Source organism: Phymastichus coffea, unplaced genomic scaffold (genome assembly GCF_024137745.1).
Source record: "Phymastichus coffea isolate CEN01 unplaced genomic scaffold, Cenicafe_Pcof_1.1 PCOF00110, whole genome shotgun sequence".
Taxonomy (NCBI): Eukaryota; Metazoa; Arthropoda; class Insecta; order Hymenoptera; family Eulophidae; genus Phymastichus; species Phymastichus coffea.
In genome coordinates this window covers 764,132-785,558 of record NW_026706921.1, presented here as the reverse complement: position 1 = coordinate 785,558, position 21,427 = coordinate 764,132, and the positions used below count along the sequence as shown (strand labels likewise).

At 39.5% G+C, this 21,427-nt stretch overlaps 2 protein-coding genes across 6 annotated transcripts; one reads left to right on the top strand and one right to left on the bottom strand.

Annotated features, from left to right (window-relative positions):
* Positions 1–454: 454 nt before the first annotated feature.
* On the top strand, positions 455–4,799 carry LOC131670470 (NCK-interacting protein with SH3 domain). Of its 3 annotated transcripts, XM_058946083.1 has the most exons (9): positions 1,151–1,272; positions 1,389–1,431; positions 1,561–2,066; positions 2,138–2,605; positions 2,676–2,878; positions 2,952–3,055; positions 3,127–3,345; positions 3,422–3,692; positions 3,765–4,799. In XM_058946083.1, exons 1-9 carry the CDS (start codon positions 1,246–1,248, stop codon positions 3,853–3,855), a joined length of 1,932 nt encoding a protein of 643 aa, XP_058802066.1. In that variant the 5' UTR covers positions 1,151–1,245; the 3' UTR covers positions 3,856–4,799. The 3 variants fall into 3 exon arrangements, with proteins under 3 accessions (XP_058802067.1, XP_058802068.1, XP_058802066.1); XM_058946084.1 differs by lacking the exons at positions 1,151–1,272; positions 1,389–1,431 and adding an exon at positions 455–949; XM_058946085.1 differs by lacking the exon at positions 1,389–1,431 and having other exon boundaries at positions 1,147–1,272.
* Positions 4,800–13,887: 9,088 nt separating this feature from the next.
* Positions 13,888–19,664, bottom strand: LOC131670398 (troponin C, isoallergen Bla g 6.0301). Of its 3 annotated transcripts, none has more exons than XM_058945973.1 (6): positions 19,462–19,664; positions 18,235–18,265; positions 15,521–15,664; positions 15,313–15,432; positions 15,035–15,166; positions 13,888–14,276 (listed from the first exon to the last, which is right to left on the bottom strand). In XM_058945973.1, the coding sequence occupies exons 1-6, from the start codon at positions 19,486–19,488 to the stop codon at positions 14,248–14,250; spliced, it is 483 nt and encodes a 160-aa protein (XP_058801956.1). In that variant the 5' UTR covers positions 19,489–19,664; the 3' UTR covers positions 13,888–14,247. The 3 variants fall into 3 exon arrangements, with proteins under 3 accessions (XP_058801956.1, XP_058801957.1, XP_058801955.1); XM_058945974.1 differs by having other exon boundaries at positions 19,486–19,657; XM_058945972.1 differs by lacking the exon at positions 19,462–19,664 and adding an exon at positions 19,086–19,362.
* Between the last annotated feature and the right edge of the window lie 1,763 nt (positions 19,665–21,427).

The window sequence follows — 21,427 nt, the reverse complement described above, 5'->3', positions numbered from 1 at the left end:
TGCCTTGGCTCTTATATACTATTCAAACATCCTCTCCCAGCATAATTCATGGAGAATAATCGCGCTTATTAAGACCTTTCCACACTGAGGAAATATTCCTGTGATGTTCTTGTTCAATATGTGATTTTGTACCTCCCGGAAAAAATTGCGCATGAATTTTGTTAACGATTTAATACTGATCTCGGAGCATTTAACGTTTAGAACTTTTTTATTAACGAAAACTAAATTGCGCAAAATTATTAACGAGTTTTTCTATCCTTACTGATTACGCCCAGTTTTTCTATGATTTTTCGGAATCGATTATCATCAATTTTCTGCTGAGTTTCTTTATCCAATCGTAATTCTCATTTTCTTTTTGTCAATTGACCGTCAACATACGCGGAGCCCGCTTTTCCAGACGCTCGTTCTCCGTATGTAATCACTGACGAAGCTTCGTCTGCTCCGGTCCCAATAGCAACAGCTGAGTGAATGCGTAGTAAAGTGACTTATGCTTATTTTCATTCAACTGCGGTGTAAAGTCGCGAAAAGTGGGAGTTGCAAAATAACATTGATATCGATTGAACAGCATTACCAAGGTCTCTCGTGGCCTCACACTTATACCTTTCTCGAGTTATACCTGCGGAAAGTGACAAAAATTTGCCGGCCGCGCTATCGGGACAGGTCCGCCTTTGCAACATGTACAATTCCGTTTCCCTTCGCTCGCTCGCTCACGAAGGATAACAAAAACCGAAACCGGTTAAAAGTGTAAAATGTAGTGCTCTGGGGTGTGGTGCCATAATATACGCGAATGAAAGTGAAAAAGAATCTTGCTGTACGACCGATATTAGATATCTAGGCGTTGTCTACTGGCTGAATCTCATCAGTTAACCAATTAATTATTCCTCTATTGACGACCAACTAACCGACTAGCAGAGTCGCAAGATGGGCGAGGACAATTACTTAAGGTTAGGTGAGTATCATTTTCCCAGTGAACATCTTCGCCGACCATGTATATAGCATCAGCGCTGCACCACGCGTATGCGCGAGTTCTTAAACATATTGAATTGGGGAAGGGGCATAACTACATATATAACTGCAATTCCGTGTGCCGCGCGCACCTTTTGCCCGCGAGGTTCGTCCCTGCACTCCCTAGTGTTTCAAGGACACTGCATGACGTAGTTTGCAGAACAGATCATTTCGACAGCTAATTTTTTTTGAAAGTGTGCTTGACGATGCGTGTTAGTTTTTGAGTTTATTACGCAAGATATGGTTCGAATATATTATTACGTAAACGTAATTATTAATTTTTATATGTTCTTTGATACGTTTCAATTATATTGCTCTAAAATGCAACTTATACTGGAGGCCTTGTAAACTGATCCATTTTTATGTGAAATTAAAAATTCCAGTTTGGATATATCATGGCAGGTGCTGTTCACAAAAAAAGAAAAAGTAATGTTACTGATTTTTCTGTTTCTTATTTTGAAACAGTTTCATTTTTTTTTAAATATTGAATATTATGTTTAAAAAATCTTCTTTTATTTAATATATTCATTGTAATATGCTCAAATTATTTTTCAGATAACTGTGAAATGCTCAAAGCTCTCTATGACTTTAGTGCAACATTTGCAAAAACATTAAGCTTTGAGGAAAATGACCATTTTGTACTTTATCAAAGTCATACAAAACAAAGGAATTGGTGGCAAGTAGTGAATAATAAAGGCCAAGTAGGCTACATACCGTCTAACTATGTAACTACAATAAAAGTACATCCACAATTTATAATAAATTTTTTGGATGAGGCTATAGAAAGTTTGCGTTCAAACAGTGAAAAACCTAGCGTTTCTCCAAATATTGATAAGCAAGATTTATTACTACGTTTAGTTGAGAAAAAAAGACAAGCAGAGGTTGGCAAAAAAACTAAGAAGCAAGCTCCGCTGCCACCTGATTTTGGTAGTATAACACCAGTGAAGGCACCGCCTACTACTTTTAATAATATAGAACAAAATCAAGCATTACCTACTACTTATACTAATGCTGAAAATTTACATCATGACCAGCGCAAGCAATCACAATCTGACAGCAAGGTAAAAACTTTTCAACTTTGTTTTTTTAATAAGTTGATGTATTTTGTTGTAATTATGTTATATGTTTGAAGCTTAAGGACCAACGTAGAAGCTCAGAGTCTAGTCAAAAGAAAGAAATTTACAAAATTTCTTCAGAGAATAGTGTTAAAAAGTCACCAAGTCAATCGCCAGAGAAAAGTAGATCTTCCAGTTTGACAGAAATAAATCCAAGAACAGCTTATTTACTTTTAGATCAAGTACGCCACAGCACCAATCTTAGCTATGAAATGTCAAAAGTTGCAGTAACTGTTGTACTTACTGGTCTTCAAGAAATATTACCCTCCAACTTAAGTCATTATTTTGATATAATTTTATCTCAGATGCAAGTGCCATTAAATTTAACTAAATTGAACATTGATGAAACCTATGATGCTAATAGATTGAAAATTATTTTCACTGAATTAACTTCTTGCAAAGAAGATTCACAGCAAAGAAGTTGGATGCTTTATGAAGATGAACCAACTATTTGTGAATACATCAAAGAGCTTACATCCATACTGGTATGTCAATAAATATAATTTTAAATGATGGTTGAATTGACAAAAAAATATTAAAGGTATTAAATTTTAGACTAATGCAGATGCTAATGTGTCAAGGCACATACTCAAGCAAGATCAATACCAAGGAGTTTCTACACTCATTGAGTACTACCAAATGGAAACAAGATGGACTATAAGACAGTTGTTGTTGCAATCATTTGGTGTTATGTGTAGCTTGGATGCTGTGGTAGTAACAGTCATGTTGGAAAGTATTCTTCCGATGGAGCTTGCAAGGTAGCATTTATGAAAATTTAATATAACTTTAGCCAAATAAAATTATGTCAGATAATATTTACTTAATTTTTAGAGACATGAAAACCAACTCAAGAAATGTTGCAAAATTGAACTATTCATCTTTACTTTTGACTATGATTTTTTCTATGAGTGAACCCATACCAATCACACATTTTGGTATGAAAATTAAAAGAAATTTTTGTAAACTTAGTAAACACAAATTTATTAATAAGAATTTAATTTGGTAGAACAACTAGGTGCTGAATTTATATCATTCCTGTTGGATTTGATTGAAAATCCGCCAGATACCGATTTGGACGATCAAATACCAGACTTGTTTGTCAATTTAATACTTTCATACAACTTACAGTTTCGTGATTCAGAAAATGTCGTAATGGAAGCCCTCAAACAACGATCTGTTGCAAAAACTTTTACTGAAAAAATTTTATTCCTGCTGAATAGAGAAAGTATGAATTCTCGTCATATTTTTTTATTGATGGAAATGTTGACAGAAATAAATTATATTCCTTTTTTGTATTACAGTTGATCCAGTAAGAATATTTGATCATGAGCCTGCGCCTCCAGATTCCATCCTGAAGCTTTTTATTGATTTATTTGAAACTGATGAAACAGCCTCTCTTTTTTACACAAACGATATTAAAGTTTTAGTTGATATTATATTACGCCAACTTTTTGACATATCACCTGGAGAGAAAAGGAGACAATATTTAGAACTTTGTCGTAGAGTATTAAAAACTGCTAGTTATGACGAACATCAGCATCGCTGTGACGATGTTTTAAAATGTTTTACACGGTATCGTATTATTTTATAAGTTAAATCTTTGAAACGGATACAAGTATATTAACACTGAATTTTTTGGTTTAGAATTTTCTGCGAGGAAGGACCTGAAAGTCAAGAGGATCAGAATCTCGTGCGAGAAATCAGTAATGAATTTTCGCATTTATTTAAGAAATGACCTTCGAGCTTGCCATCTTTGAAGGACAAAAGTACCGAAGAAGGCGATGAAGTATAAAATTTTGATTATGTGGACAATCCTTAACAATATTATACGAACATTGTATTGCACAAAAATTGGTGAAAATGACACACGCACACGTTTGCGACCAGTTCCAAAGAAAGTTTACTGAAATTATTCCCAAAAAAAGTAATCTTGAATGTTCCTCCTTTGCGTGTATAGATAAATAATATGAAAATGTAACAAACAATGCTACACGGTACTTTTCAAGCAAAAAGTAGATTCTGTGTCACAATAAAACCAAAATTAATGATAGATAAACTTTATCCTTCAATGACGTGATGGCTGTAAATATAATATTAAAATAAAATTACAGAATCTCAATCCATTCCAAATTAGAGGACCAGAAAGATTTTCAAGTTTGCTGAAATTAATAATGTGATTCTGGGCAAATAAATTCTCTTATTGCTCGTAAATATAATCGATATAGACACTTTAAAGTTCAAAACGGTCATGATTCTGTGATATCGTCATACATTCTCATTTCACTCTTTCTTCTATTCAATAATATTTACAGATGTTAATTATTTCTAACGTCCGTCTAGAAGTAATAATTATATTTTTATATAGAAAGACGCTAATTGCTTATTCTGAAGTAATTAAATGCTTTTTCATACGTTTGCTTTCGAGGGAAGCTTTGATAAATTTTTAAATATTCTCTGTTGAAAACTTTAAAGTGGCTTAATCTATTGCTACATGCATTAATTCAATCAATATTCAGTCTAGTCTTCGATTCTCTCTGTAGTGCAGAGACTTTATGCTTGCATAGTATTATTATATATACTTTACACGTATGAAACGTTAAATACGTTATGTTTGCGACTATTGTCACTTGCAATAAATTCTTAAATTGTGATTTTAATTCAAAGTTAAGCAAATAAAGAGTTTAAGAAATAATATAAGTATCTTTAATTGTTTATACATTAAAAGAGTCTGACACGACACTCGCGCTATCTCGCTACGCGCGAAGGCACGAGTGCGGCGATTCATTGCTTTGACAAGGGCTTGGTGTGAAAAATCACAATTGGGGTCCGCGACGATACATCACGGAACGAAATGCACGCTCGAAGTTCGCAAATGATGCGATACGGGCAATTCGATCACGCGCATGGTGATTTAGCAGCCGCGAAGCCGTGATTGAAAAATTAAATTACCATAAAGTTTCTTTTCTCGTCGCAGACTAAGTAAGTCTCCGCAAAAAAATAAGTTATGAATTGTCAGACGTGAAGGACAAAAAGATTAGAGAAATTTTTCTTTGCGATTTGTTTACCACCGGCGTTATTCATACACTTTGCTTCGCTACGATTCCATCTTTTGCTCGCTTTTTCTTCTTCTCGCCGAAAACTTCAGAACGCAGCCGGTGTTTTTACTAAGAACCTCTTTTCTCCGCTTTGGATATTCCCACCGTGGCTTTCCTTATTGCATTGCTTTTATCTAATTTATTCGTGGCGGTTGTGGTTAGAAAAAGAAGCATCTATTTTTATTCACGGACACGCTCGCGGCATATCCAAAAGCACATTGCTTCTTTGGGCATTCAATTATTTTCTTCTTTTTTCAAGTTTACGAAACGACAACAATGGCTAAATCCTAATTGCTTAGTAGGGAAGCGCTCGCGAGTCTGTCACTAAAATAGAAATGACTAATTCGGCATTCACATCAGAATGTCATGGCACGAGTACATAAGAGCAACCATCTGACCGCGGCCGAGACGATTACTTACGTAGCGATAAAGCAAAGTTGTCTTAAACGTGATCCGATAGCAATCAATTAGCCGCGAATACGGCTAGCGCTTGCGCTTTCCTGGCGTTGTTATTGCGTTGGCGTTAATGAGGCACGCCCGGTCTGTTTGAGTATCCGACGCGCGAGCGAAATCCGATTGTGCATCCGCGGTATACGTTACAAGGGCACACGAAGGACGATGAGCCGCAGGAAATCGACTGGCCGGTGGCCGCGAAAGCCGGCGCGCTCGTGCACAAGAAGCTGTTCGAGACGATTGGGATGAGCCGCGAGGAAGTGGAAGAGAAATTGGAAACCGAGGATTAACAGCAACTGGGAGATATGTGTGAATTGAGCAACCGTCGAGGGGACCGAGGGCAAATGAGTAGCGAATTAAAGATGCGAGCTTCCTGTGCGCGCGCCTCAAACAAAAGTCATCAGTCGCGCATGCACGTGAGTGCGCGCGAGTGGCGCGAATAAGACATGGTTGACCGACTGCCAGAGCGTTAGGAAATTGCAGTAATCCATCTCAGATTTCACGTTCTTGATCGACGGTCTCTCGCTCGCTCGTGCTCTGCGGCGCTAAGAAAAATGCACGGCTGTCGGCTTTCACCAAAAGGTAGACAGATTGTTCGCGGAAGAGAGAAATAGGTTTACTCGTTACGAGTATTGCACGCGCTTTTTTACTTGTTATCAAGAGAGCTATTCACGGAACACGCCACAGTCGAAGTAAAATGCCTGACACTCAACATATTTGAATTCTACTTAATTTATTAAAATGTTAAGCAGAATATTGATATCTTTACAGTTATTTACAATTATTTAAGTATTAATCTAAACCCGCATAACCTTAAAACTAATAAACGCAATCGACAATGGTTAATTCTTATTGCGATATAATTTTCTTGCAACAATGTGAACGTAATATTGCAAACATATCAACATACTAACGTCTAGCCAATTTCACTTTCAGTAGATCGCTTGTGAATCGATCGCGTAAAATATCTTGATAACAGGATTCAAAGTTGTAACTGTTTGTGAAATTGACTATCTCTGCGATTAACTCGACATGGTACAAGTAACGCCGCGCCGTCGAATTCTTGCTTGAAATTAATAATCCAAATATATATCACCGTTCCATGGATTACAACATTCTTTATCACTTAAAGATCACTCGCACACAAAGAGGCCGTCCGATGAAGGTGTTGCGTTTTAACTGCGTTATAACTCCGTCCCCTTGAATTTGGTATGGAATGACTCGTAATGGGTTAAAGTTTCCGCCGAATTTTATATAATTACTCAAATTGATTTCAAATGAATGTAAATGAGAAGTGCAAGTTTGACATCTCTGTCGTATTGCTATATCTTTCCATCTAATAAATCATTTTTATGTGCGTCTTAATTGAAATAGACTTTTCATAAATCACGTACTGTATTTTCAAAATGAGAAATAGAAACCATTGTGTTGGAAATGCGCGTAGGATAACTACTTCTAATTCTACCACTACTACTATTAGTACTACTACTACTAGTGTTTGTTACTGCTAAGAAAGCTAGTTAAACGGACTGTCTCGAAAGACTGCGCTCTTTTCCGGACGAGCATGGCTTTTAAGCACTATGGTGGCGCTGAAAGCAGCGGTTTCGGTGTTGTAGGTTGAAGAGGGGATAGACATACGAAATAGTGGGGTAAAGGTTTTATGTAATTTCAATTCATAGTGTAAGGGGTGAGGAGAAACAAAAATAGTCGAAGGCGCAATTATGGAAGTTTTTTTTTTTTTTTATTAATAAGCACACACCAACAACAGATTACAACAGGTAAAGCGCACGCTCGGTGGTTAAAACGCTCGCGACTCGAAGAGTGATTGGGGCAGCGACCCTCCTAGTTTCGGCGAAAGAGCGGCCGAGCGCAGACTGACTCGTTCCTTTTATTTTTCTCGCTCGCATCCTCTCGAGCCTTTCCGGCCCTACCCCTCCCTCGCCGAATTTTCCGCGTAGTTGTTCCTATTGGGCCTTAACGCGCCGCGCGCACTCTCGCTCCGCCCCCGCCCCCGCTCGCACTCTCGCCCATCAGCCTTTCGACCAGAGGTCAACCGGCTGGCCTCTTCTGTCTCTCTCTTCGACCCGCGAGAACTCGGAAGCCACTTGCTTCACGTGGGGTCTAGCAGCCTCCCGGATTAGTTCCTGAGAGCTGACATCAGCAAACATGGCGACGAAAACACACTTTGCCTTCGCCCGAGCTCAAGTCGCGAGCGAGACCGAAGCGAATCGATGGCCCCATATAATTTTTTTTTTGTTTTTCGCTTAACAGGCGCATCGCCTCCCCGATCACTCCTTCGCCAATCTCGCGTGCCATCTAAATGTAAGGCCTTGCACGCATAAGGCGCCGCGTACAAAATTTTTTTTGTTTTTATCTGATTTGGATACCCGAGACTGCTCCCTACAGCTCACTGGCGAAGAGACAACCACGCGAAATTAAGAATCCATAAAAAAAAAAAAGAAAGGGGGCCCATATTTTTCTTTCCCTTTCGGACGTGCTCGAACGGTCCTTTCCCCGGCCCAAACATGTGGCCGACACGCGCGCGTACCGGGTTTCCCCAAACATCCCCGTTTCTTTTTATTGCGGGCTCATTAGCTTAACGCTAGCTGATAAGTTGCCGCCCGACACACCCGGCGGTCATCACGGCCTATTTTCTCGCGCGCACGATTTATTTCCTCGTTCCTTACGCGCCGTGGCTCGACGTTTGTTACACATAGATAAATCGTCACAACTGTTTTAGCATAGATAGAGTCCGAACACAAGTGTTTGTATAATAATATTCTATACTTCAAAATGGATTATGTTTTAGATATACAAGGCTTTCAATGTCCAATCGATTTCTCCATTTGAAAGTGTTCTATATTCATTTGTTATCGTGATACAATGAATCTTTAATTATGTTAAAATCAACATAAAAAAATAACATAAATTATTAATTTATTATTTGAATGAATTCGGTAGCGATTTCAACCTATATTTGTTTTTTTGCATTATATAATCAATATGTATTATTATGAATAATTAGTTAAGGTGTAACCGTGCGCAAAAATAATTACGAGTATAAATAATAACGCCACTATTATTAGAAATAGAAAATTTTTTTATTGGCTTAACTGTATACATCATATGAGCCACAACACCACCGCCACTATTATTCACGAAAATAATACTCCAAGAGCCATCTCTGGAGAAAAGGAGGCAAGTTAGTATTCTAGTTTGAATAAGAAAATCTTTCGTCCAATTTGGGAACTTATGTCGTCACTTGTGAGAGTCTGATATGTTATAGTAACATTCAGTTATTATTTCCCAAGTCGTAGTAGTTTTCTTACACAACATTGCAGCGTTGCACGCAAGTTAAAGTAGAGCTACGACACTACGTTTGAATTCGTCTGTTGGACAGATGTAAATATATAATCAATTAATTTAGTAAAATATATTATTTACCATAATAAAAATTATTTTGTTTACAAAAAATATTTCATTAAAAAACGAAATCATGAATCTATAACAATATATATATATATATATTGTTGTTTATAGCAGCGGCCATTCAGTAAATATCTTTTTTATAGTTAACATCTTATATATATTGATTGGTAATAAATAAATATACTTGACATAGCGCAGTTGAAAGTAAAATAAAAAAAATATGTTAAAATCATTATGAAATAAATAAAGAAAAAAATATAAAGATTGCAAAGAAAATAACGATCATAAAGGCATAGTATTGATGGCAGCAATACGAGTATAACAGGTAACCTTGGTAAAAATTGGAAAATATAGAAAGATCATTTCAAGAATGATCTTATAGCTACATAAGTGAGCAATAAAGCAGAAGCAACTCAATGTGCTCAGTTGTTTCATTACATAGGTGAGGAAAGTTTTCGAATTTTCAAAACGTTCACCTTTGAAGACATTGAGAAAGATTAAATAGATGTATTACTAAAGCACATAAAAGCAAGGGAGAAAAATGTAGAAGGGTGGACGTCCATCGTCTGTTCGTGTTCTTCGATGAGCGTCGTTCCTCTTGCCATCTTTTGAAAAGATTACTTCCCTTACTTTCTCTCTTGTGCGCTTTATCTTCTTTTCGGTCAGTTGATCTAATCTTCTAGATTCATCCTGCTTCATTTATATTTCCTAACTAGAGCTATATAGTAGTCTTGTAGGAGGTATCGCCTACAAGCATGTTAACTACGTCCTTAACAGCGATTGCCATGCACTAATTATGCATAAATTCATCTTCTGCTACACTGTACCCACAAGTTTATCCATCAAATATGCGATGCCCTTAATTTCCTTTCTATGCTATTTTTCAAACATAAAACGGAATAATTTACCTCTTATTGAAAAATTCATTGAAAACTATATTGTGTTTATATTTTTAACTGAATTTAAACGAAATTTTGATACAACAAAGATAATTAAATTCAAAAATCCTGAATCGATTTTCTTATTGAAAATTATAGGATATCGTAGATTTTTTCAAAAATGTTGCCAAAATGTACCCGGATTCGCCGCCGCGAAGCAACATCGTGTCACTAAATTACTTTTATAATTTTTTTCAATTAATTTTAAGACTTCAAACTTGATACACGTACTCTTCAAACCTTAACAAACAATGTAATGTCAAAAACGATTTGACTTTTGAAAATTCGTAACGTACTTTTATCGATTAAACTTATGATTTAAATGTTGTAAATTTTTAGGTTATCATTTTTTCTGGTCAAAAAAAGTAGATATCAAATTTAGACAGAAACTAGAAAGAACAAGACACTGTGAAATGTACTTCAATTGTTTTTCGTTTCAATCTATTCATTATATTACGAACGGGTATAATAAAATTTTTTTTTCGATTGTGCGGTGAAAGTTATAAGCACCCATCTGTAAAACCATCTCGTCACGCTCTCTTATATATATATGAGTGTTCTTACCCAACTGTACGCGTTCTACTCGCTTGTAATTTGAAACGAAAAAATTTATGCATATTGTCTACGGTATTTAGTTTTCTATAATCTTTTCCAAAGACCGATATATATTTTAATTTATTCAGTAAAATTTCAAACCTCAAGTTTTCAATTATCCATCACGCAATAAACTATCGGTATAAGGTACTTTTCATCATTGGAATAAGGCCCCAGGAGATGAAAAAGAAATAGAAATTATCTAAACTCGGTAAACGAGTAATTGTGATAAAAATATCGGAAAACGTTCTCATAATTTGCTATTATAAAAATTACGGTGGAAAAGAAATGCTTCACTTTATACTCTTATTGATAATTATATTTTATAAATTATCGAAAGCTGTTGTGAATCGTAAAATTGAAGTGTTCTTTGCCGCAAATACATTCGAATAAATATTTTTATTCGTTTATACCGATAACGCGTAGCTCGTTACTTCTAACATTGATATGTTTTCCTGACACTTACTGTGTTTGTCGTCTTCTAAAGTACGTATTTATATCTTTGGCTTCGAACGCCATATTTGACAACTAAACAAGATAATGCTTACGATTATCAGGAGAGCATGTAAATGCGGTAGGTCAATGCAATTCTTTACGATAAAAAACTTAACATCGTCTTTACTACTTTGTTGTATCTATAAACAAATATTACGAGATAATGGTGGCGCAAACCAGTATTAAATGATAATAAGTTACTATAATAAAAATGTTTCAAGCAAAAAGTTTGTAAATGCAAGGTATAATTTTGCTAATTAAACCTCAGATTAATCGATTTTCTTTCATGACACCAAAGGCTCCGAAGGTTATTATTTTACTTATATATGTTTTTAGTAAGAGAAAATGAAATATAAATCTAAAATATCTCTTTTAGCATTTAATAAGCATAGGTGTCCGCAATGCCAAGCCAGAGTTTCAAGAATTATAGTCCATTAAGAAAAACATCTGAATTATATTAACGTATTTATGAGAAAGAATTTCATCATAATTTTTTGAAATACTTATCTATAAGTTGTGCACATTTGATTCCAGCTAAGAGAACTCATTAAAGTAAATCCGGAGACAATAAGTTGCTCCTGCGAGTAACGAATATTGACGTGTCAGGCTGCAGCAGTCCCAAATGATAGCCCCGCCCCTCGACTCCATGCCATTACCTTTGCCCATTCCTTAACTTTTCACGGTGCATGGGCTTGGTCTAGGTAATCAATAGTGCAGTAGGCCCTACTCGCTCTCAATCATCAGTCAAACTTTGACCATTTACTTTAATTCTGGGTTACAAGTGCTTTTTCTGGATTCCAAGTGCAATCTTGCTAAGGTTTTACTTCAAACAAATTTAGAAGACCAACCAAAACACGTTGCTAATAATTCTTTTTCTCATGGTATACGTACATGGTAAATTACTTTGCAGTAATACAGCACCTAAATCTGATTTCGATGCATCAATAGATATAACTGTTTCTTTGTTTACATCGGAATGTTGTTGTTAACCTGGAATATTGCATAATTATTGTTTAATATCAATAAATGAAGTCTATTCATATTTAACGTCTTTTTTAAATAAATTTCTTAATATTAAAGTTTTGTTAGAAAAATTGTCAATAGATTTTGTATATGTTATAATATATACCTAATAACTTTTGAACGTCATCTTTTTTTTCTCTCAAATTTTCCTTAAATTTTTTCATCATTAATATTTATGAAATAAAATAAAATTATTAGTTTTGGATTCGTTAGTTTGGAAAAAGTTAAAGATTATAGAACAGCCGTTTCATAAGTTAGTTATGAACATTATAGTAAAGAAAATATTGCGAGTTCTATCAATAAGTAAACGAGCTGTACACAATTTTTACATCTCAGAATGTAACGAAACAGTTGGAATGTTTAAGAATAAAGATATAATTTTTTTTCTTTTACGAAACTATCCAGTTCATTATCTGAAATGCAGATTTACGATTAGCCGACATTCTTGGGTTCTGAAAATATATTCTCCATTGTTTACATTTACTTCTCCTACTAGACAATATTTTACAAACATAATTCATCTGGAATTCAACCAATAAAAATTGCTATAATCTATAGCTATAAGTACTTTTTAGAAAATTTTATCATAGGAATAAAGCCCCTGATATTTTTTATTGATAAGACAACATTGCATAAAAACCGTGCACTCATGCTTATCTTCAACAATGGCAAAGAACTCTTCGAGCAACATTATCTCCGGATACTCGTCAGCATTATCTTGTTTAGTTACCAAACTCGATTGCCATTATTTCTGTTATAATTGTATGACTAATGGACCTTTTCCATTTACATGCAAATTTATAATTTCGCGCTGTGGTTCATAGTGATAGGCGTTTTCTTCTCAACTACCTATTTACCGAGTTAAATATTTATAAACGCCTGGTATCCGTCTGTAAATATACTTTATGTGCTATTTTGTTGTTTGACCAACTGCACTAGACTTTGTTTCGATACAAAGTGATTCTTTGTTGGGAACATATTTTTTGAAGCAAGCATTCCAAATGGCCATCGCAATAATAATTATTATTTACATATTTTGTTTCAAGTGTTGAATATTCAAAAGACGTAGCAACGTTGATAGTCGTGTTCATTAACAAGTTTGATTGTAATAAAAAAATTAAGAACCAGATGATCATAAGACTCGTGAAGATCAGGAGAAAAGAATAATGCAGAAGATAACTCATAAGGAATGTAAACATTTATTATCATATCTTTTATAGCTTGCACGCTCGAGAAGTAAATATCAGGAGACGATGTGCGAGGCAGACTGATTAGCAATTCGTTACAAACAAAATTAGTTATAAAAAAACAAGTAAACTGCTTTTAGCTATGAAAAATTGGTTATGTCACTCAATTAATAAAAAAGAAACAATTCTTAAGTTTACATATTGCAGATTCTTGGTTTCTATGGCAATCTATCATGTTGAAAAAATAAAGTTTGAATATATTCCTGAATTCGTTAACGTAATTCGAGTAAATAAGAAATACAAATACGATACTCAACGTAATTTTTATTATTCTTGAAAGTGATCAATATTAACAAAAATAAAAGTTCTAGTAAAAATAGCAGCGCAGTAATAGTCTAGTAAAAAAAAGAGAGACATACAATGGTTTTTCAAAGACTTTTATTAACAACAATAAATACTGTAGATGGAAAAGAATTGAGCAGGCACCGCGTGAGAAGTTACGGCATGATAAAAACTGTGAGTACTTGCGTGTATATGTGGGTGTGTCAGTGTGTATATATAGATATTTCTTCGTCTTTTTTTTTAAGAGATAGTTTTGCTCCGTAGCTCGTAGAAAGATTAAGAGAGAGAGAGAGAGAGAAGGAGAGAGAGAGAGAGAGAGAGAGAGAGAGAGAGCAGCTGTATGCAGCGGCCGAAGATGAGAAAATCGACGTTCTAGAGACGCTACGTCGCGTATACAATTAGAACTGGCCATGTATTTTTCTTTTTTTTTTATTCTTTTTTCGCGTCGAGCCTCTGCAAAAGCGCTTGTATATCGGAGGAGCGATACTGCGCCTCCCCCAAGTTACTGATACTTTTTTATTAGCTTTTTCTTGGCCTTTCGTCGAAAAACGTCGGATTGATCGATAAAAATTTATTCTCCGGTCATCATCTCCATGAATTCTGTAACGAAACAATTGCAAGTAGGATTAGTTGAGCATTATTTTCCTTTGATTTTTTCTTATGATTGAAGAGTACGCATCTTGTTATAATGTTTGAGTACGGCGATAAATCTTATAAATAATAAAATGATCTTAGGAGTTTGGTTGCAAAATTATTTGACTATCGAGCGAACAGTAAACTGCAAGTCGATATATTTTTCATCTGTCGTCAATTCAACAGCTGCATACTAGCGGCACTAAATCATATCGAATACGCGCGTGGGGCCGCACGATTATTTCGTTTGAAAATCGGAAAGACAGGCATCCGTTAAATCATTCGATGGTATCTAGGTTGCGTCGGCGATCAGACCACCGAAAAATGCTATGCTCGCTACCGCTGGCAAGAAATTTAAAAGGAAAGTTTGATACCGCCAAATAGAAAAGTAGACCGGTTGGGAAGCGCGAGACGCGAGAGACGTCCGAACAACCGAGTGGTTTTGACGGAACCGATCCTCGAGTGAGCGAGGCGACAGCTCGAAGAGGCATGAATTAATGTGTGCCAGCTCGACTCAGCACCGATTCCCATATTGCATGTCATATTTATCCCTCGCATTAAATCAAAGCGCTCGAAAATAGCGGCGCGGCGTGGTTTCTGGGTCGAAGGCGCGCGGCGCATTCAAGCGGCCGAAAATTAATGCGCCCGCGAGGCGCAAGTTTTCGCCGGGATTAAGCGACGCCGGCGTCGGAGAAGCGCGCGGTGATTAATCGATAGGTGCTTACCGTCGAAGTCCACGGTGCCAGAGCCGTCAGAGTCGATCTCCTCGATCATGATGTCGAGCTCCTCGTCCGTGAGCTGGTCGTCGAGCTCCCTCAGGATCTCGCGCAGGCACGTGGTCGGGATGTATCCGTTTCCTGTTGTGCATTCACAATTAAAAATTCGCGCAACGCTCGCTCGGTCAACGATCGCCGGGCCGTTCTCCAAGCCGTCGGACAGCTCGAGGTTGCGATTGCCGTAGAGCGGTGGCAATTGGCAAGGCAACAATCCGACGTTAAATTACCTTCTTTGTCGTAAAGCCGGAAAGCTTCGCGCAGCTCCTTTTCGAGTGCCTCCGCGTCCTCCTCAACGATGAATTTGGCAGCGAGCGTCACGAACTCGTCGAACTCGAGGCGGCCCGATTCTGTTTCAGGCAAGAACGCATCGTCAGTTCCCACCACAGCCGGCACATCTGTCGCGTCGACGCCCATTATTCAATGAACAAAACTTACTGTCGGCATCAACCTCCTCGATGAGCTCGTCCAGGATTTTCTTGTTGAACGGCTGGCCCATGAGTCTGAGAATGTCGGCGACCATGTCGGTGGGTATGCTTCCGCTCTTTTCTCTGTCGAAGCTGTCGAAAGCCTTGCGCAGCACTGAAATGTCAACGGCCGACATTATATGCTCCAAAAAAGACTGATCGCGACTGCTTCGCTCGTCCGCTGACGTGCGTTGATCGACGAGCTCTGCTGATTGACGCGTCGTCTCGCCGACAACTAATACTACCTGTTCAATTGTGCGCCATCGCATTTTATTGCCTCTTTTGCTTATCATCGTTTATCCGATCGGCCGGCTTATTTATAGCCACTTTTGGCCTGCTGCAGTTCTATTTGCATTCGCTCGCCCATTATTCTTTTAATTATAATGCGCGTCAACGAGGCTTTGCTATAAGTCGAGTCATTCATGTCCACCGAAACCGATCTCTCGTAAACAACGCCTTGTCAAACTCGATCATTCGTCGTCGTCGTCGTCGTTGTCGTCGATTCGATGCCTCGCGCGTCACGAGAATAATGCCGGCTCCTCTCCCCGACTCCGGTACCATAACGGCCGCGTCATCGCGAATTTCGAAAATAGCGCGAGGCGGTTTTGCGCGAGATGCGCGTGAAAAAGAACGCGACGCAAGCAGAAGCGGGCGGCGTCCGATTTAGATCCCGGCAATGTTAATGCCCTTCCCGTCGGCGCGCACAGACGAGATTTTCTAGCGCGAAGCTTACTTGGCGCGAGCGAGGCGCCTCGCCGAAAGTCAACTCGCCGGCTGCTCGTTTTCTTTTTTTCATTTTCCCTACCCCCTTCTTATCCGACCAGGCCGATGCTGCCGCCGCTGCTTTATTATTTATCGCTGCGGCGCAGCGAGAGTTCGGACTGTTCGACAGCAGGAGCTATTTGCGGTCGCGCGACGGATAGGCGCACGGCAATTCTAGGTCAGCGCGACGTTACGCGCTCTCCGCAGGAAACGCCGTTTGCTCGATTATGCCGCAGCCCATGCGCGCTCTCGGATTAAGCGCGCGCGCGATCATTGGAATGTTTAGTTTTAATTCGAGCTGTTCGGGCTTGATCCGGCGCTAAAGCAAATAGATTTCCGCTTTGCCGCAACGGCGGCATTCCGAAGTACAATGCGGCAGTGACCGCTCGTGGTCCAGCGATCGTAGCGATCTTATATTTCGGCGCTCGTGTAATCGTCGGGCGGGAAGCTCGCTATCGAGCCGATTTTTCTGCCGTGGGCTTACCAAGAAAAGCAACTTAACAACTGGACGGCGAGGATCAGCGAGCAATTTGGCAAAATTACTGCCAGAAAATCAAATAAATGCCACGCGAATGAAAATACAGCTGACGAACGAAAGCGGAATATAATAAGAGTTTCAGCATTTAAAATACGAGAGATTTTGTTATTTGATATCCAGAGCGACGTGCGGAGATAGAACCCGAGCTTCTAAACTTAGTTGGGTCTGCGGCAACGCGGACTGATTAAATCAAACGTAAATAAACTCCTCCCTCCCCCCGTCCCCTCTCCTCCAAAGGAAAGAGTGAGAGCGCAAATTCAGATTTGCGTGGGTGCCCAGATTGATCGCTCGACTTGGCACTCTGCGAAAATTTGGCAAGCTCCCTGCCTCTTTTCCAGCTTCGTGCTCGCTTTTTCTTTCCCTTTTCTCGTGTACCGAAGGGCTTTGACGAAGACTATAGTGTCCAAGGTTAAGTATTGACGAATCGAAAGGCACTACTGGCGCATCGGCGTGCGAGGCGACGCACGTCCACCTTTTTTCTTTTTTTTTTTTCTCCGACGAATCTAACTGCTTTCGGCGGCTGTTTCGCTCTCGGGTCGCGGCTATTTTTGCGATCGCTATGTATAGTTTTGAGTGTCGATTGAAAAATGATTTACACGACCAGTCGGCTCTTGTGACTTCTACATGCCATTATCCGACGTGTTTCTTTTTTTCCGCGCTACGCTCCCAACGAACTTTACCCTCCGGCATCGGATTTTCCATTCTATAAATTGTCCCGAGCTTTCGTAATTCCTCCGAAAAACGCGCTCGGGCAGGAGAATAAGCTGCGGGAGGAAAAGTTAACACGAAGCCGAACGCGAAGGACTAAAGATAGTTGTGCCCGCTATCTCTCTCTCTCTCTCTCTCTCTCTCTCTCGCTAGCTTGCTCTTCCGGAACACGTAAATGGGCTTTGAGGCGCGAACGCCAGACGTGGAAAGCAGATTCGCTAAATTTAGTGCCGACGACGAGAAACTAAGGGCTTGTGTGACCTGTTTCCCTCTCATTCTCTCATTCTATATACTTCGCCGTAGGAAACCAGTCGTTTTTTTCTTCTTCGTTAAGAGTCTATTTTGAAGAAAAGAAAGAAAACAAAGGAGAGAGAGAGAGAATGAAAATTTTAACTAGCACAGTAATACTTGACTTCGTGTTTTTGATTTACGCATGTTGTCGCTTTAAATAGTTCGACAGATTGTTTAATTGCGCCAAGTTTTACATCGGCAACGAACATTTGACTTATGGCCAAATAAATACGATATGCCCAAGAGCAAAATTTATTTCAAGAGTTATAAGTATCGAATAACTAATTACTAAAGGTGAGACTCGCTTTTCAATTTCAATTATTTTCGCGTAAATTCGATCAGCAAAATTTCGTTCGATGAAGTTTGGTTAACGCATGTTTACTCACCAGCGATCTGCTCTGGTGGCAGCTCGTCGGCCTATTGGGAGGAGAACATAAAGAGAAAAATGTTAAAAAATGTCACTTTTTGCTTAGAATTGGCAAAAAATAATTGAAAAAAAAAATTTCTTGTATAAGTATTGTAAAGATATATGCTCCCGCCAAATGCATTTCACACATCACGCATGCACTTGACAAATTTAGAAAAGTTGAAGTTTGTAAGAAAGAGAGACATTTACGTGTGAATTAATATCATCAATATTTTAAAGTTTACACTCCATAGAAAAGTTACAGCCAATTATTTCCATATATTGCATGCGTCATTATTTAAGGAAACATCGATATTACTCATTCATAATTCAAAATTATTACAACAAATAAGTCGTAGCAATTCCTAGAATATATAATTTTGACAAACCCATTGAGAAAGTACACAAACTCGGTAAAAACATCGCTACCAAAGAATTGAAAGTAATAAGCAGTTCTTCATTGTGTAAACAAACGCACCAGTTCGAGATTTAACGCGATCGTGTGCTTAGCTTATCAAAATAAACCTTTGAAAATCGAACTGCAACGTATGTTTACTTCAATCCAGCTCGCGCGATTTCACAAAGTAGTAAAGTCCCGAATGCGGTCAGGCGTATCGCGCGCCAAAGCGACGAAAACACTGCCGCGCACTTGAAGGTTTACGTATGTGCAACTGAAAAATTGCTCGTTCGCGTAAATACGCGCCTCCCAAGATGAAATCAGCTGCGGAGCTGAGAGTAAAGTAACAACTTGCGACAGAGCGAAAGAGTGTAGAACCTGTTGACCACTTTGTGCATTTTTGCACTAATCTAGTCGTGGCAACGGAAAAATACCTTGCTTTCACAAAACCGAGCTACGTCACATTTAGCAAAAGCCATTGGCGTGAACGAGTGACCGTTAGCTTCCTTCCAGCAGAGGTGAACATAGAGACTCTGCATTGTAGTTACTTGTGAAAACAAAGAATAGCCGAGCGCACGTGTAAATGGAAAAAATTACAAAATAAAAGTCACTTCACGTTAAACCATAGCAAAGATAGATAAGAGACACAGAAGATCCGTTATAACGCTGATGAGCTGAAGGCTGGGGGTTGCGAATTAGCCAGTAGACATAGAGACACCGAGAAAAATTAATGGTATTAAACGACGAGAGAGATAGAAAAAATTAAAAAAGAAAAGTGATTTCTGTTCGTTTACCAGGGCGACGACTTACAAGATCATCTTGAATATGACATACCATCTTGGCTGTGTGTGTTTTTTTTATTTAACAGTTAGTTTACGAGTTTACAAGGGCGAGGATCACACTTCTCTCGATGGCGCACAATCACAAACAACGAGCCGCGTGTGTCACACGAAAAACTGAAGCTTCGCGGCGCTTGGAAGCGACGTAATATCGGCGCCGCGGCGATATAGCCGCTTGCGCCACTCCAGCCAATGGATACGCAGCTATTCTGGGATAGTCCGACCGACCAAGCTCGAGAGGGCGTCCGAGCTTTCGACTCCCCCCCCCCCTCTCTCTCTCTATCTCACAGTCTTTCTTCGCGAAGCTTGGCGCTTTTTACGAAATTGCTGTGGTTATTATTACGATGTAGCGGCCAACTCGTTTTTACAGTTTTCAGGAAACGGCCTTTCTCTCTTTTGCTCGCAATCCATGATAAGTCGCCGTTGGATCTTACAGCTTTTTCCAGATATTTTTTACTCTGATTATTTATCGGCGCTATTGGCGTGGCTGATTCAATTTTACTAATTCGATTCTCTGAGGCCCGGCTGAGTAATTTTGTTTCGAAACTTGGAATTAAAAAATTAGAACTCTTCTCTCTTTCTCTCTTTTATCTCGTAAGTTTTGTAATGGATAAAGGTTGTATAGTAAACTCCTTTCCGAGTTACAATTCTACGTTAATCGCTGCATGACTGGGTACGCTATATCTGCAACTTACAACAGTTAACAAACCAGTTTTATCAAGATTCAACGTTAATTTATTCGTTATATGCCACTTAGCTACGTTATCTAGGCATACATTCATCTCATCAATTGCTTTTGATTAGCTGTCATCATCGAAAGTCATGCTAGTATCATTTGTATGTGCTAATAGTAAGATTACCTAAATGATCATTTGCATATAAAATAAAGAAGAGCACTGAAAATTGTTCCTTGGAGAACTCCAATTGGTACATCTTCGTAACTCTCTGTTGTATGTTGTATGAGGTCATACCTTGCACACATACCACGCGCAACGCAGGCACGTTTTCAGGATTTCGTTGCTCCGAAGGAGCTAATTTGCGTTCGAGCCAACGACCAATCGCCTTAGACTCATCGGCTTCGCAGAGAGAGCTGCTTTCAGAGCGAAATATTGCGCGCTGCAGACACATCCAACGAAACGAAGCAAGGTGAACAAGGACAAGGCGAGAGCTCCCGAAAGCGCTCGAGCCGAATCGCTTTCCCAATCGAACAGCGCAGAGGCTTGTTTTCGAGAATTGCGGATCGCAACGCTCTCGCAACCTCGTCGACGCGCCGCAATGAAGCTCTTTGGCTTCGCGCGCAGAGAGGCGACGGGCGGCTCATGGAAATCGCCCGATGAAACGATCGCGCGTGAGATCGGACGCTGCACGCGCGCGATTGCTCCGAGGCGAAGTGGGCAATCTCTCATAGCCGTGATTATCCAGCGGCGCTATCTCCAGCCTGCAGCCGGCTCTATTTCGGTCCGCGCCGCCGAGTCAGCGCGGGTGAGCGCGCTCCCGCGGGCCTGCAAACAATGGGCTATATACGCGCTCGTACGCGCGTCGGAAAATAGCGAGAACGGCTTATACCCGCTTACCCGATTCCTCCGCGGAACGACGCCCAAGGTATCCGTGCCCCGCAGCACGGAAATAGCACGGAGGCCCGCGAGGGAGCTTCTCCATGCGCTCGCCGAGCCGCAGCTGCAAGCGACAGTAAAGTCTGGACGCGCGGACGCTTGCCGCGTCCCGGACGCCCACGCGAGCGAGCCGCTCTTCTCGATCGGCTATATACGAGCGCCGCGCGCCCAGGGGGGATTGAATTTCGGCCGCCGTGCTCGCCGCTGCGACCGATCGCCCCGAGCTCGTATTCGCTCTTTTGTCCGCCCACGCTCTTTTCGCGGGCGCGGCACTGCCGGCCGCTCCGAGTTCGGCTTGACGCTCTCGTCTCGGGACACTTCACG

What these genes read in the sequence shown, in the direction of transcription:
- LOC131670470 (XM_058946083.1), top strand. Translation starts at nt 1,246, where the DNA reads ATGGTTCGAATATATTATTACGTAAAC. An exon ending in GAATATATTATTACGTAAAC is followed by an intron (nt 1,273 to 1,388) that starts GTAATTATTAAT and finishes TAAAAATTCCAG; the next exon opens with TTTGGATATATCATGGCAGG. An exon ending in GTTTTAAAATGTTTTACACG is followed by an intron (nt 3,693 to 3,764) that starts GTATCGTATTAT and finishes TTTTTGGTTTAG; the next exon opens with AATTTTCTGCGAGGAAGGAC.
- LOC131670398 (XM_058945972.1), bottom strand. Translation starts at nt 19,190, where the DNA reads ATGCAGAGTCTCTATGTTCACCTCTGCTGGAAGGAAGCTAACGGTCAC. An exon ending in GCCACCAGAGCAGATCGCTG is followed by an intron (nt 15,665 to 18,234) that starts GTGAGTAAACAT and finishes TTGACATTTCAG; the next exon opens with TGCTGCGCAAGGCTTTCGAC. An exon ending in CGAGGAGGTTGATGCCGACA is followed by an intron (nt 15,433 to 15,520) that starts GTAAGTTTTGTT and finishes TGCCTGAAACAG; the next exon opens with AATCGGGCCGCCTCGAGTTC.